This window comes from Nylanderia fulva, unplaced genomic scaffold, assembly GCF_048542155.1.
Source record: "Nylanderia fulva isolate GAGA-0341 unplaced genomic scaffold, ASM4854215v1 Scaffold19, whole genome shotgun sequence".
NCBI lineage: Eukaryota > Metazoa > Arthropoda > Insecta > Hymenoptera > Formicidae > Nylanderia > Nylanderia fulva.
Genome location: NW_028190161.1, coordinates 2,514,019 through 2,530,546, shown reverse-complemented (window position 1 = coordinate 2,530,546; position 16,528 = coordinate 2,514,019). Strand labels below are relative to the sequence as shown.

At 37.2% G+C, this 16,528-nt stretch overlaps 1 protein-coding gene across 5 annotated transcripts in view; it reads right to left on the bottom strand.

Moving 5' to 3' along the window:
* Nucleotides 1-51: 51 nt before the first annotated feature.
* KaiR1D (Kainate-type ionotropic glutamate receptor subunit 1D) overlaps nucleotides 52-16,528 on the bottom strand; it is a 412,954-nt gene continuing 396,477 nt past the window's right edge. For 2 of the 5 annotated variants that reach the window (XM_029309255.2, XM_029309258.2), the window contains 10 exons: nucleotides 15,492-15,713; nucleotides 13,446-13,737; nucleotides 12,758-12,896; nucleotides 12,048-12,185; nucleotides 11,176-11,313; nucleotides 9,688-9,886; nucleotides 9,009-9,240; nucleotides 7,586-7,701; nucleotides 6,159-6,314; nucleotides 1,956-4,238 (listed from right to left, as the gene is read on the bottom strand). In XM_029309255.2, the coding sequence (XP_029165088.1) occupies nucleotides 4,185-4,238; nucleotides 6,159-6,314; nucleotides 7,586-7,701; nucleotides 9,009-9,240; nucleotides 9,688-9,886; nucleotides 11,176-11,313; nucleotides 12,048-12,185; nucleotides 12,758-12,896; nucleotides 13,446-13,737; nucleotides 15,492-15,713 (1,686 nt within the window). In that variant the 3' untranslated portion in view covers nucleotides 1,956-4,184. Of the gene's footprint in view, nucleotides 4,239-6,158; nucleotides 6,315-7,585; nucleotides 7,702-9,008; nucleotides 9,241-9,687; nucleotides 9,887-11,175; nucleotides 11,314-12,047; nucleotides 12,186-12,757; nucleotides 12,897-13,445; nucleotides 13,738-15,491; nucleotides 15,714-16,528 lie in introns of all 5 variants that reach the window. The other 3 variants (XM_085481707.1, XM_029309257.2, XM_029309256.2) reach the window with 3 other exon arrangements.

The following is a 16,528-nucleotide window of genomic DNA, read 5'->3' as shown; positions in this document are numbered from 1 at the left end:
GCCAATAATCATTAATTAATCGGTGGGGGGGCACAATTAAAACAGAGAATGTTTGGATGAGAATTTACAGACGATTAATTTATTCACGTTTAATATGATGCTTGTAGTACATTTTATATAAGAAGTAGAATCGATAGGCTCTTAACAAACTCGTATGTCGCGACGTGTAAACGCAAATATGTAACAAGTTTTAGTATCGACGATATTTACAGTGGGCTTTGTATCGGTGCCTGTGTGTACGTATATGTATGTATATATATCGAGTGTCTGATACACGTTTCTATCATCATGCATTCGGAATTCTGGTGAATGGTATCAAGAGTAACGAAATTCGCGAAATGTGCAAGTACAGGAGAGAAGGAAATAAAATGTGGATCACATTCATCTTTGCTTCTTCACACTCTGTCTTAAAATAATGTTTGCACAAACTATTGGCACATTACGCACATTCTTTAAATATTATCGAGCATTCATATTTCGATTTACGCACCATTCTTTTCCGAAAGTTTAAACATTAGAAATCGGTGCTCGGAACTTTTATATATATATATATATTTTTTTTTTACGATAGAAGGAAGACTCAAAATGAATACTGCTTGGTTCACAAGGTCCGCATAAACGCGATTAAACGGAAACGTTGATCGGATGAACAAGAATTAGCAATAACAATGGTGTGTGTTCTTTGAAAATAATCTGAGCATTGTTAGCAGCAATCTTTTGCATTCGACGGAATGTTGATAACGCGTCTCGAAAACGCGAAGAATATATTATCCAAATAGTCTGAATATAATTAGAATAGTTCGCATCACATTAGTTCTAATTTGCTCAAGTAATATTTCATTGACCTTATGGACCCCGTCAGACCAGCTAAGGATAGGAATAAATTCAGATAAAGGTATATTCAGTACATATTAATTATCTATCGCGAATTGTACATATACATATACGAAATAGTTGGGTCGCGATAAAATTGTGTGAATGACAATTCGCGCAATCTCATTATTCGTCGTATATTGAAGATGAAATGTACGTTATTTATACGCGAGTAGAATTTTGTTCGATGGTCACATCCAAAATTTACCATGCGCGAATTCGCGTTTTGTCCGAAAGAATTCACACACGTCGGTGATTACATGATACTCGGATTGATTTTAATATGATACTTTGCGAGATAGCGACAATGCATCCCTAACGTCAATGAAAGGCCACCTAATTCAATGCGACTCTTGTTCACTCGCTCGTTTTCTCGCACACACCCTTTCTCGTATCGCGTTTAACAAGTAGACCCTATGAGGGGCTAGATGGTGGACTATCTTATTTGATAGTGGTTCGTAAAAAAAGGGACAGACAGACGTGTACATATAGTTAGAGGTAAGTCTTTACACAGCGACCCGCGAATCGCATCGCAAATTTTCCCATCTCGTAACGAATTTACAGGATGTATCCTTGAATTAAGGTTTTCCTTTGTAACAGTACTTTTCTGTATCATTTTTCAAGAAATGTAATGCCGAATCGTATCTTATTTGAAACTGAAAATTTAATTTCTCTATATAAAATAATAGTCGGACAATCGTTCGCATCCACATTTTTTTAAGATTAAAAATTTTACAATATAATTGATTTTTATTTTACAATTTTTTCTGGATCAAATTTTGTTTCGTTAATCGATTCACCTTATTATATTATACATATTTGAAATCGCATGTGAGCGAAGTAATTAAACTCCTTAAAGAAATTCAACATTCGGTCTTTCTTCGTTCGCTCGGACGTCCCTTTGTTCACGTCAAAGGCGCTTTTCCGACGAAGTGCCTGTACTTGTTGCACGCCGCGTACCTGCCATCCTCCGAGACGATCGACAGACTCGAATGTTGCCTCTGACGTCGACAGAGTACCTTCTTCGACGGCTTTTTATTCCCGTTGCCGCAGTCCAAAGCGTATCGCAATTCGCTCGCCATTTCCGAGCACACAGACTTCTGAAAGTTTCACGGAAAAAGTATTGCGACAGGCTCATGTATTGGCTCGAGAACGAGCCATTTAGCTTAAATTCATTATTGAGATTTAAACTTTAAGGTCTCTGCTTTATTTGCAAAGACGCAGTTAAAAATTCCGTTAACGAATCATAATCTTTATTTAAAATGTTTGAGCTGAGAGAGAAACTATAATATCACTTATATAATAGAAGCTACGATAAGTGATATGATTGAATACGACAGAGAAGAGGAAGATGAAAAATTCATATCTTACATTTGAAATAATTTTAGACCAATGTCTTAAGAAGATCCAAAAAATTTCAAGAAATTGAGTTCGTGCAAACAATAAATTATAATAGGGTATTTAATTATATGCATGCGAGTAGAAAGCTCAAAATTTCTCTTCTTTCACATTAAATTTATTATAAAATCTTCATAGCTTTAATGAATAATTCTTCGCAATAATATGAATAATTCTTTGTAATAATATACATATTTAAACTTAAATATAAAAATTATTATATAAATATAGAATTTTTAAAAATGTGCTGTTTTTTAATCATCAATATTTGTTAATGTTAAAAATATTAAAAGATATTAATTTTGATTGAATTCTTTAAGCTATGAGGATTTATGTAACTGATAATAAAATATATATAAAAAATAAATGAGCTCACCTCCTGTGAATCCGTGACGGGAGAGAAGCAAGAAACATTGCGACACAACTAACAATGTCATACTAAACTGTCACATAACGCGTCTTGGCCTTTCAACTTTACTTATGGCTACAAATAATGCAACATTTTTGAAATTGCAATTTTCATAAAAGTTACTTCGCCATGACACAGAAATTCGTCTATTCGATAACGAAATTTTGGAGTCCGCGTGCTTCTACACATGGATCGGAAGTACTTTACATTAAGAAGAAAGATGCATGGTGGATAAAGATGATATAGTAATATTTTACGCAATTTAATATTTACTTGATATAATACGTTCAGATAGATCAATTTTATTCATGCCACAATTTTTAAATGAATCGAATATAGAAAGTGTGTACGTAAAGAGATGAGAATCGATAATCGTGCGTTCTTTAATTCAAAATCAACATTTTCTTGGTGAAGTTCTATTTTAATGGAAATATTATTTATTGAAGAGTTCCGGACATATCAAACTTCAAGAATGACTTAATCGAATTTACAAATTTCACGTTTTCAATTAATTTTAAGCAAAAATGATTGATTAAAAATATGTGTTTATTCTTGCTAATAATCTCTATTTTTTTTTCTTTTTGCAAAAAATCTTGGGAAAAAATAATTAATTGTTAAGAGGAATAAATTTTGACAAGATATATATCTTTTCTGTATCCACACTTGCTCCTTCGATTATCGCGTATTTTTATCTCGAGAAGCGAACGGACTCCGCGCACACTTACGAACGCAATGGTTAGCTCGTTAGCTACGTATTATGTACAGTAAAACGTCTTGTAATCTGGCACACGCTATACATTCACTATCTAGCCGGTATAAAATCGTGATTGTTCTTAAAAGTTTGTCTGTTACCGCAGCACTATAAATTCGGTTGTGAATACCACGGATTTTTTTATTTTTCTAGTATTTTTTGACGCCGTTTTTTGAGACATTTACGACTTCGCGAGGGAGGATCTGGCCTTTCCTATTGCGAGGCTTGAAAGTCTTTGTTTGTTAATCTAAGTTTTGATATGAGCAAATGGCAAACACGTTGACATTTCCAATCTTTCTTTTATGTCACTTTTCGCCTCAGATTATTTATATTATACGTGTTGGAATAATCATAGATTTTTCTATTGAAAAATTGGCGTTAATCGAATTTTAATAATATTATGAACAAGAATTTAATATATATCGTATAATTTTGATAGAACCAATTCATCTGTTCGTCAAAATATTGAAACTTTATATTCTTTTATTTATTTCTTTTAATTAACATATGTCTTGCATAATTTTGTCGAATTAGATTATTTGACAGGATTTCGGGAGGGAAATTGGAAATGCCAAGACTCGTTGCTTCTTCTGTCCGATTATTTAGTTTGTCCCTATAATTTTACGATCTTTACACAGTTTTCCGATCACTCGTGATGGAGTTCTTCCTTAGGTCCACTGAACTCGGATCGGATACGCTTTGAGGTACGGCTTGAGTTTAAGAATCTTTTTCGCAGCGCAGCGCGTACCGTCGCTAGTGCAGATCAGTAAAACCTTCGCAGATCGGTTTCCCCGAGGATTTCTGCTTCTAGAACATAACACCAAAATACCCGAGTCAGATTTGTTACACAAGTCATTGATCGAATAGCAAAGCGGGAAAAAAGCTGTGCGTCGATATAATCATCTCTGTTTATTTAAATAGCAAATAAATGATATATATATATATATATTTCCATCATGTTTTCTCGTTGCTGTTTTAAATAAAGATACATTCATGGAGATATTATCTGTCATTAATTATCATGACTTTTACGTGAAGCATCGCGTTGATTACTATAGAATCATTATTTCACGATAAATTTTTATTAATTTTATACAAAATTAATTGATAAATCAATTTTAATTTTATCTGTCATTTTCAATTACTGTGATATCGAGTATCGTATTCGTGATCGGTTGTGATTATACATTAGACCTTATCAGATCAATCTCGCGCATCACGCAGCACGGAAATTCAAGTATATGCCGTGCACGATCTATTCGAAATCCGTACTATTCATTGCGGAACAAGAGTCTCGTGATCGATTTAAGCGGATTTGGAATTTTTGGAGAACCTTGTCTCGCAACGCGAATCTATAGCGTTCCCTGAAGTAGACAGCTCACGGTTGAAAAGAGACTCGAGCAACACCCAGCAATGTGTTCGCCAGCTCATAGAGCTATTTGCTCTTTAGGGTACGTCCGGAATGATTCGCGCAAAGCTGCATATTCGTATCCCCGCACGAGCCCTCTTCAAATAGTTGCCTGTTTGCTTACCCCTTGAATGTATGCAAACGGTGGCACGAATACATATCGCATAGACCGCATGCCGCGAAGCTTTACATACGCTAATTCCATTTCGCTCTCGAGCAAAACAAATCTCGCTCGAAATTTTTTCATCAACTTCTCACTGGTCTGCGTTTCTGACAACCGAGTCTTCCTCCCGGTAATCCCGATGCTCTCGCATCTAATGCTTGCGAGCGCGGATTTTCTATTCGTTCGTGTAATTGGAGCAACCCAAGATCGCTCTTTAATGTCGGTGTTGGAGGAAAGAAATGCGAATTTTTTATTTAAAATTATTTACAACAAATTCTAATCTGCTGTATGTTCTCCATTATTAAGTACAACTTGTTCCCACATTTAGACGATAATTTTTTACAAATTCATCGATCTCACCATGACAATTTTTTTCATCTAATGAATTTTGAAGTGACCTAAATAGATGAAAATTTTATGTGACAAGGTCCGGAGAATAAGGAAGACGAGGTAGAACTGACCACAAAAAAATTAAAATAAAATAAGATTAAGATTAAATTTAGGAAGAATTTTTGACAAGTGTAACAAGATTTAATTCCTTTCTTTAAACATTGCTAATAATTATTTCTGATGAACAAAGCAGGAAATGTTTTCCGCGGGATAAGAATTTAAATTTTTTTCTACTACCAAGATTTTTCACAAATCGCAAATACTAATTTTTTCATAGCGTAGATGCAAGTACTAGCGCATTTTCAATGAGACAAAGGACGGATATTTGCTCGTCCGACTAACGACGATATTCGTGCGCAACGAAACAATAGGGATAATGACAAGAGGAAGAGGATAACGATGCACGAGAGGATGGCAGAAAAATGAAGGAATATTATACGCGCATATATAGTGGGTTGTTTCGCGTATATAAGTTCTCGCCGATGGATGATGGCGATCGATCGATCGAAAAAAAAGAGGCATATCTAACTATCTACCATATCTCGTGCTGCGCGCGAGCGATCAGACCCGAGTGATTCTTGTACCGTCGAGACCATTACAGAGGAACTCCACCAATATGCGAGCATCAACTAATGTATTCCCGCGGTATGTCGGGATAGATCGCGTCGGGATCGAGCCGCGTCGCGGCCGATAATCCCGACCTGCCGCCGATTTCCGACGAGATTGCCACGCGACCCTCCTCCACGTGCTATTTCGCGTCACTCACCCGCTCCTCGATCGCCACTTTCCGGCTCTTCCACACGAACTCGCAGACCGCGATCACGCAGGCGACGCCCATGCCGCCCATCAGCACCACGAAGACGCCGCCGACGTTCGCCAAGCCGAGCTCGTTCGCCGCCGAGCTGCTCTTCGAGGTGTCGTCCTGCTCATGAGAAGCATCGATTAGCCTGCGGTGTATTAACGCGGGCTATTAACAGGCTGCGAATATATGTATATATGCGAAGGCTACCCGTTGCGCCGATAATGCACATCGTCGGGGAAACCGGCGGTTTTCGCGCTTAGTCTGCTGCGCGTCGTTAATGTACGCGCGGTCTTCACGCTCGAACGTTCATTATTGAAGCGATTCGCGTCGCCGATAATATCGCGAAAATTTTATCCCGCACCTGGACTGGATGAATTAAAGCGCCGGAGAGGAGAGAGGAAGTGGTCTGTCAATTTTATTAAATTTTGTCCCTTGTTCGATATATGCTAATCTTAAAGCGCTCAATTTTTTTTTTGATTTACATTTTGCATGGGAAATATTCTACGTTCTAAACGTATTAAAAATACGTGTCTTTAAATTTACATTGCAATTTTTTAATTTAGATCAAAAATATATATGCTTGACACGGTATATCCAATTAAAAAAAAAAAAAGGATGATCCTTTTATCTATAAACTAGATTTATTATATAAAATTAGAATATTTTACGGGATCATCATCTTTATAATTATTCTTAAATTTAATGGAGTTTAATTATACGGATATATTTCTGAAGAAGATAAACGAATAATATCTTTTACTTTGAATAAAGAATTAATAATTGCAGCTGACTTATTTCTACAATATGTGAAAATACCATGTTTTTAATAATACTTTACAATGATTGTAAGTGGGGAACTGGGGATCGAGGTGTTAATACCTCTCGCATAACTACAATCGTTTATCTACGTTTGTGCGTCAAATGTAATGTCGGCAAGTTTGTTCGAGGAAGGAGGAACCGACGAATTATCAGGGGAATTTATCGGCGCAACTACGCGAGAAATAGCAGTGCGCGCAACGGTGATCGCATACTCGGCGAAGTCTCGATTTCGCGAATTCGCGAAATAGTCTTCTTCGCGTGCCACCCCAGTAACCCTTCCCACCCTTGACGGATGAGAGGAGTTGCTGGAGTCTGGCGCAAGAATTTCGAACGCGCACTTCTTGACTTGGTGCTAGCACCAAAATATTTCGTGCGAAAAAAAACAGAACGAAAAAGACGAGGGGTTAAAAGTGAATTTTTCACGCGATCTTCTTTCGACCGTGATCTTAAATAATGCTCTTAATGAAATGTCATTAATGTTTTTTTTTTTTTATTAGATTTTGTCTTCTTTAATAAGACTTGAATGAGGTAAATTGTATACTCTTTAGCCAAAAATATATATATTTACTCACCCTGCAGGATCCGCCACCCCGTTTCTCCTTCCACCAGCGCGTTTTCAGCACGTGAAGCTTCCCTTCCTCCTGGAGCTTCAGGATGGCCCCGTTTATGGCCGTTCTGTATGGCGAGTCTGAAGTTCCAAGGTCGTTTTGAGGAACTTACCCCACTGCTTTTATCGTCTCGTAGCATCGTACTTCCGCGAAACTTTCGGAAGTACCATTGTGCCAATCGTTCCCTCGCGTCAACGTTTTCGCCCGCAATTCCGCGCGCGCGATCGCTTCCTTCATAAAACGACATTTTCCATCGACCGATATTTTCGCGCAGTCGCGAGATCAGCGGGACGACCGACTATACGATTTCATTCGATTTCTCGGGATGAGCTTGGAGGGATAAACTGACTTAACGCGCGATCTCTCGATTCGCCGAGGGAACGATTCGCGTTTTCTATTAGAATTCTATTCATTTGCATGAAGGAGAAATTTTAATTAAGTGAGACCTTTTATTCACAGGTGAGTCGCTAGGCTAAGTGCTTCACTGATATTGATTAGCTGCGTTTTTTTTTTTTAAACCATTGTACTATATATCTGCTATTCTCTTTTATCGATTGGAAATTATAATGCAAAGACATCGTAACTTCACAAGTTTTTAAATCAAATTACGCTTTTCACGTAAAAATTTTTTAAAATTGCATAATTTAAACTTTTGTAAGAATATTCGTAAAAAGCAAGGAAAAAAAAGTGCAAGCCAATATGAATTAGATGCGCGTAAAAATACATATAATAAAAAATGTTGTCATAAGCGTCAAGCAAATTGATATTTAATATTTCAATCACCAGGGACATATTAATACGATGTGATTATATTGTATTGGACGCGATAATATTTCTCGATAGTTACAAAACATAATGCTCTACTTTGATAAAACGTATCGATTCAATATTTTGACTGCAAACTTAATTATTATCAGAATATATTTGAATTCATCGAGTGCGGAAGCTATTCAGCAACGCTAAAAAATTTATCAATATGCTTTATATTTAATAGAATTAAATTTTATAATCGTGGGGCCGGAATATTATATCCGGATTATACCTGATCGATACGAATGAAAGATACATTTAATACATTTTCGCAGTTGAAGTGTTAAGGTTTTTTTCTGGATAATCTACGCGGATTATTCGACAATATCAGTACACTGATGAATCAAAAATTTTAATTTAATCTGAGATATATTATACATAAAATAAATTTGTCGATTTATTTAACGACATAAAAAATTATATTATTAAAACTCGTAATTTTCTCTCCTGCTATTTCTATTTTCCTTCAGCTTTAATCAACATTTTCCGTATTTTTATAATTTCCGTTAGAGAGTCGACGCTCAAAGTCTTGAATTTCCCGCACAATTTTGTACATGGTGTTTCTATTAGCACTTACTTGGCGGCATGGCTATGCCGTATCCTTTCGAGTCTAAGAGACCGCCGACTTGAGTAAGGTCGCAGGTCCTCTCGATTACGTATTCGATAGATGTGGATTCCATGAGGAATGCGTAACTGCCTTTCCCCTTGGTTACTCGATCCACGCCCTCGAGGTTGCTCGACGTAAATACCGTCGGCTTCGCCGAATCCATGAAGGACCACATGCGTTGGTACGTCGAGAAATTGGAATCCTAGATCACGTCGGGAATTTCGTGGTTAAGTACGCGTGCCGTTAAACGATGGAACGTAGGAGTGGAAACCGGTTAACCCCGAAGTAAGCATGCCTTACTTCGGCGTAGGCATCGCGCATCTCTCCGTCCTTAATTGTACGTATCGCGGCGCTTTCTCGAATTAATCGGGGAATATTCTCGGTCGCATCCTGCGGTTCCGCTATCGGCTCGATTGGAAATTCTTAGCCCGTCACAAGCAAATCCAATCGTGAGCTTTCGGATTAACAATGTCAGTGCTCAACCGACTCAATCTCTTGTATCGTTCCGCAAGTTCTATACTCTTGTAACTACTTTATTATTTTGTCGTGCGATATTTGACGTTAAAAATCGAATAACCGTGCTTGACGAATCTTGCCATCTAAATATACTCAAAAACGGGGTATACATTTTTTGATTGCAATCTCTCACCCTGAAGAAGGACGCCGTGCTACCGCCTTTGAGGGCGCCGTACTTGATTTTTGTCTGCTTAGCGAGATCCTCGGCGCTCTCGATCGGAGAATCCATCCTCTCGACGGTGAGGAAAGCCGCGAGATTAGCCGTATAAGAGGAGATCATGATCAGGGTGAAGAACCACCACATACCCGCGACCATGCGAGTCGACACGGCCCTGCGATAAAAGATCAAAGGCTGCATACCCGTGGCAAGACGCTGTCAAACTAAAAATTCGTTGCTCCCCGAAATTGTGCGCGCAAAATAGTCCGTAAAATTGTCTCGTTTGTAAAGCCGTGTGCTCGATAAAGCGAAGCGTGTCGAAAATACGAAGTACGCGGAGAAAGGAATCAATGGCACCTGCCGTTCGCGAAACTCTTTCCGAAGTAACTTGACGCCTTCCACGGGGGTAATGGACCGTACGGAAGTTCAACTTCGTTTTATGTAACGAGTTAGCTGTATACGTCGATATAACTCCGTTGCACAGTTAAGCAATTCGCGTGTGCTATTAAATGGCAAATGCGGGAGAGTCGGCAAGTGCATATATATATATTTTCATATGTCAAATAATTCGCCTTCACACATTCCACACACATATATATATATATATATATGCACACATTCTACATATCTATATATATATATATATATATATATATATATAGATATGTAGAATGTGTGCGGGCGAATTATTTGACATATGAAAATTGGTGCGTATACATAAACGCAATTATGTCATGTATAACGAGCGCGTGCAATTATTGGAAACTACTTGCGTAACGGCATTCCAAGCTGCTAGGCATGCCATGCGATTTCATGCATTTTGATGACCAGAGACGGACGAGGCATTCTGATTCATTACGTCGCACTTACGCACGATTTACCGGAAATTGTAGTACAAAGATATTTTCTTTCTATTTTTACCGAATATTTTAGAATCATATCTCTGTTGGAGCATATTTTACTTTCTCGGAGCCTTTTAATCTCGAATATTAAACATCTTGCTAATTCAGTATCATGTTAATTTTTTATTAAAGGGAAGTGCCTGCTTCGAATTAATTAGAAAGTAAAGTTTTGTTACTTCGTTACACCACTGCAACGCTTAATTTGCTATAACCTTTTAATTAAGTGGCTCCCTAATTAAGCCATCGATTAAATTTTCATTACAGGCAGGAGTCGACAAAAGCCGTTAAGAAATACACATTCCTGCTTCTAAATCCCACATTTTCCGGCATACTTGGCGTACAATCGGCAATTGCAGCAAGCCTACGATATAGCACGGTTTTTGAGCGATTCCTGTACGCGTTCGCGTAATCTACGACATTAATTGAAAAAAAGCTCGTTTGTTTTCTTTGTACGATTGCTAAACTATCGTTCAGTTTACACAATCTGGACCGACGCAGGGATACAACGGATTCTACCATCGTCGTATTTCACTTTTATGTATACTGCGCTTCGATAACTTACTTCGGCGCTATATCGGAGCCTTGCTGCATGAGCGAGCCTATGGTGAACCAGAGCGAGTTCAGTAGGGTGAACTCGTTCTCGAGGACCTCGGACTGCCCGTTGCACGGATGGGGGTTCTCCCACTCGTAAGGGCTGAACCTGCGGACAGGTGAAAGGGGAAGGTCCGAGATTAGATATCAAAACGTGCATCTTTCTATTCACGTATTATTATTGACGTTGTCATCCTGAAATGGCGCGATAGGTTTATGGAATTATGTGCTTCGCAGGCGAGTGGATCAATTGAGAGATTATTCAATTCAGATTCAAAGAAGCAGTGTGCAATTTTTCCATGATAGCGACACGCGTGAATAATATATGAAAATTAAGACATAATTTATATTATTTACATAAAATAATAATATCATTAAGAATTATTCTGGTATATTATATTTTAATTTCTCGATAAAAGAAAGTTCAATTTTTTATTACGGCAAAAAGTAATTATTTTATTCCTTTGGTCTCGATTATATCACTTGACCATGCGTGAAAACTCGTTTGATTAGTATGAATTAATGTACTTTATAAAATAATGTTTTTCTTTGATTTTCTTTTCCTTTAAATATATGTACAATTTTATACGTATAATATTTGATTTAGTTTCTGCACTCATATCGACACAAATAAGATAGCTTGATTTTAGCATCTCGTAGCAATTTATCAAGCTGTCTATACTTCTTAGTGATCGATCGCTCCTATGATTTATGCACGGGAAAGGCAATACTGTTTTTGTTTTGCCGAGGAGGATAATCAGGAGTATAACATACAACGAATGCAATGAGCATGTATGCTGCGCGCATGAAGATTGCTATCTTGATGCGTGAAAGAGAGCTTACTTGGGCAGAATGTCACAACCCTGCCGCATTAGGGAGCCAATGGTGAACCACAAGCAGTTAAGGAGCTTGAAGCGATTCTCCAGGCGATCCGGATTTTTGTTGCACGGATGCGGGTTGTACCATTCGTACGGTGTGAATCTAAACTCAATTGTTCCAAACTTGTTCTGATCCAATAGTCAAGCACGCTCTTTTAATATGACAAACTTCATCTCAAAATTCGCCCAAGATTTGTTCATTTTATGATAAACTTATTTTAATGCATATGATATAATATTGTGATTATATTCGAAGAGACATTTTTGTTGGGCTTATAATTAATTTGCATAAATAATTAAAATATATATATATATATATATATATATATATATATATCAGAAACGATAAAAAGAACGTTGAATAAGCTGATTGAAATGAAAAATAGAGTCAAGTATCTAATTTGTTTTTGTGTTGCTCTAAAAGTCAAGAGAGAAAAGATATTAATATCGATATAAATTTAATTTTTAATCGCCGTACTAAACAATTTATTTATTAAATAAAAAAAAGTATAAAAATCATGGAAGAGAGGTTTGCACATTTTCCTTGTACTTAACTTGATGTACCGTGCTAGGTAGGAGATGATGCACAAAGTTTGCATCGATTAAATAGAAGATCGAGTTTCCCGAATAGTATCACGACATTTTGTCGGAGGAATTTAAAGTGGTTTCACTTGCCTGGCTAGTATAAAGAGGAGCACGGAGACCCCGAGATAAGCCGTCGCCATGTAGATCCAAACGTCGAGGCTAAGAGGGCTGAGGAACGAGAACAAATTCGGCGGTTGCTTTATGGGTTTGCGGTAAAGTATGCTGATCCCTGAAAATTCAAAATTCTCGTTTTATGCTCAGCCACGGCGCAGATTACAAGTAGAGAATGCATTGATGTGTGGACACAGTGGACCGAGTATAATTACTCGTGAGATTTATTTCACTGTTCTTTTACGGCCACATACGGCTCACAAAAGCATATAATGGTCCGCTAAATTGCTCTTACTAAATTATTTCGGAGATATGCAAGGTAAAGACTGTCGTATGCATTATGCTTTAGATTTCTATCATTTCATATTTTATATTACTTGTTTTAAATGCAACCTCTTAAATTATTCATTTCTTTACGTAGAAACATTTCAGTTATATGATTGAAAATACATTTTTTGCATTTTTTTCCCAGTTTTGCTAATGCTTGCCATTAAACAACTTATCGTTCTATAAAAATGGCAATAAAAATATTATAATACCATCTCGCGCAATATTTCACACTACACATAACATAGTATTTTTTTACGTCTCTTTATAACATGTTTATGTGATGCCATGGAAATGTAGCGGCATGTTTACTGCGCTACGTCGCAGCGTTAACTCTTACCTAAAGGCATGAACGGCGTGGTGAAGTCGACAGCCTGTTCCCGATCGTACGTGATGGTGAGATCGGCGATCGCGAGATCGGCCTTCTGATCAAGCAGCTCCTTCATCATCCCATCCCACTCCTTCGTCTGCTTATTGTACCCTCCGTAACGTCCGTCCGGCACAAGCCGGAACGTATAATTGAATCCAAGCAGCCGCGATATCTCGTAAATCAAGTCGACGCTGTAGCCTTCGAATTGCGCGTTTCCGGTGAGCTTCTCGCTCGTGTCCTTCCGCATGCAGTACGGCGCGCTCTGCGAGATAATGAGCTGCCGTCAACACTGTGCTGCACATATGCATCTGAAAGGATGCTGCGCGTTTACCGATACGAGCAGTCGGATTTATCGAACGATGGCTCTCGACAGTGAAGCTCTCGAGCCCGCGAGTGGAGTTATAATATCTGCAGAAGTAATCTCGGCGACGCTCATATAGGAATATCAAGATTCAAGTATATTCGATATACATGGAGAGACTATACACAATATTCACAATAGCGTCTCTTTAGGAAAGTTCCTCTCTTATAATAATAAATCGAATCGTATCTAGATAATATATGCAGTATAGTATCCCTGCCCTCTCACAAAAAATAGCGCATAAATATGAGCCATTTATCAGTTTTCATATTCCGAATTATATTGAAAATTAAAGAATTTCGTTTAAAGAAAATATTAAAAAAATTTTATCTACAAATCTGAATTTTTCACATAGATGCTAAAATATTTAATATTGAAAACTGCAAAAAGAAGGATAATTATAATTTTTGATAATTTTAGGTTTCTGTAGCTGCGAAGCTATACGATAAACTTATTTGTTACATTTATTTCTAACAGGAGAAACGTGATAATTGATACAGTTCAGAAGTATTGCATCAGAAAAATGCTGTTCTAAAGTTTTGACAACCGTAAAATGCGTCCTACGTTCTTATAAATGATTCGTTTAGCTACGGATTTTGCTTCGGATAAGTTGATTGAAGAAACATCGGAGTATTTACGCGAATAATTCTCGTAAGACACATCCCTTACTTCTTACTGCGCGACTTTGCCATTGATAACTTGGTACCACCATTCCTTTCCCGAGTTTCAAGGTACTTAATACATTACCGACTACATTACTTGTCGCCGCAATTAGCGCGAGAATAAGTAATGCGAGTCGAGCACGCCGTGAAAACTTCAATTAAGCCGCGCGTATCCGGCAACGGTGTGTTTCCGTCCTTCTCATCTTCTTTCCTTTCCGGGAGAAAAAGAGGAAAGCGAAGAGCTAACGAGCACACAGAGAACGCTCTCTTCGCTAATGGACAGAAAAAAATTTTCCCCCGCTGTGACTGCCGCTTAAATGCGGCGACGTTCCTGTTTTGTTCGCCCTTCGATTAAAGCAGCGATTTTCGAGCTCGCCGCGCGATTGTCGCGAACCATTTTTTGTGGATGCGAACAGGCGCGACGTCTTCGATACCGGAATACACAATTCGCTATTTTATCTCACTTTAAAGCACCGTGCAAAGAAGTTTTTTTAAATTTATGCATCGGGTTAATTCCTCCTTTTCCAGGGGATTTTTTTAACTCCCACATGTACATACTGTCAAATTAGCATAAATACTTTCTATCCTGTTTAAATAAGATGAGATATTTTACTACTAATTTATATAGATTTTTTAAAAATCTTATGTGGAGATTTTATATATGTAAAAATGTATATTAAATTTTATTACTTCTTTTATAAGTTAAAATATTGTATTTAATTAGGTGTTTTTAAAAAATTTTTCTAAGATAAAAGAGAGACGTAAAAGATGTTATTATAATACTATCGAATTTATTAAAGAACTCGAAAAGTGGTGTATGATTTTTTTACTCCATTTGAATAAAATAGTACACGATTCTTTCTCTTTCTTTCTCTCTTTTAGGAAACTTATAAAACTGTGAATTTAAGTATCCCTGTTTTCAAAGATAAAAAGTTTTATTCAGTGTATATGTTTGGCAGTGATTGTAGTAGATATTTTGGAAACATTACTCACCAGTATGGTCGTCACGATAAAAGTCTTATTTTGCAAGTTTTCAACGATTTGAGTGTAAACGTCGCCGTAACTCCTCGTGAAGTTGATACCCTTGGTACTGTTCCAAGTACCGATTTTCTTCAATCCCTCTTTGCTATTCAGTTCGATGATGTCTAGGACAAAGTCAGAGCGAAAACCCTGATGATCGAACTTGATAATACCTGTCAGCCCCGTCATTTCCACCTAAAATGTAGTGTAAAGAAAATACATTTAACAGTTAATATAATATATATTGTAACATAAATACATATTAAGTTATATTTGTAAATATGTTAAATTTTGTTACTAATTATTATTAAATAATATTTGTAATCACGAAATTATATCCGAATATTAATATCATATTTATAAATGTATAATGTTAAAATTGTTGACAGCCTAGATTATATTTATGCGCATTAAATCGAAATATCTCGACATGCTATTTAATACGCGAGCAAACCAATATACGATTAATAACAGTTTTACTGTATACGCAATATCCGTAAATCAGTAGTTCTCAAAAATCGTGGCACATAAATGTTGCCTAAAACGTAAATCTCTAACTTTGTACCTTAGACTTCGTACCTGTTTTTATTGTTATCGCCGTCGAGGGAAAAACTGATTAATAATTTCGCTTTATATAAATTGTGTTATGTACACATATGTAGGTGCCAGTATAAACACTCGACGTACCGTGATTTCTTGAACAGAGAAAATTTGAACAGAGAGAACCACCAGACTCTCTCTATGTAAACTGGAGTACGACGAGATTCGCGGTGCATGTATTACGCATACATACGTATAGGGTTTGTCAAAACATTTGCCGCTTGTAAAGCTGACGTATATAAAGCTAGAGCGAGCGCCTGGCGGCAGTGTGTCGGGTGTTATAGTTCACAATTACATTGAGACGCAGAAAACGCATTAATATGCGGCAACATTTTGAGACGGAAATTTCGTCGCGATATTCGTAAAGAGAACGATTCGCGAGTAATTAACGCTCCGCATGATAACCGAAC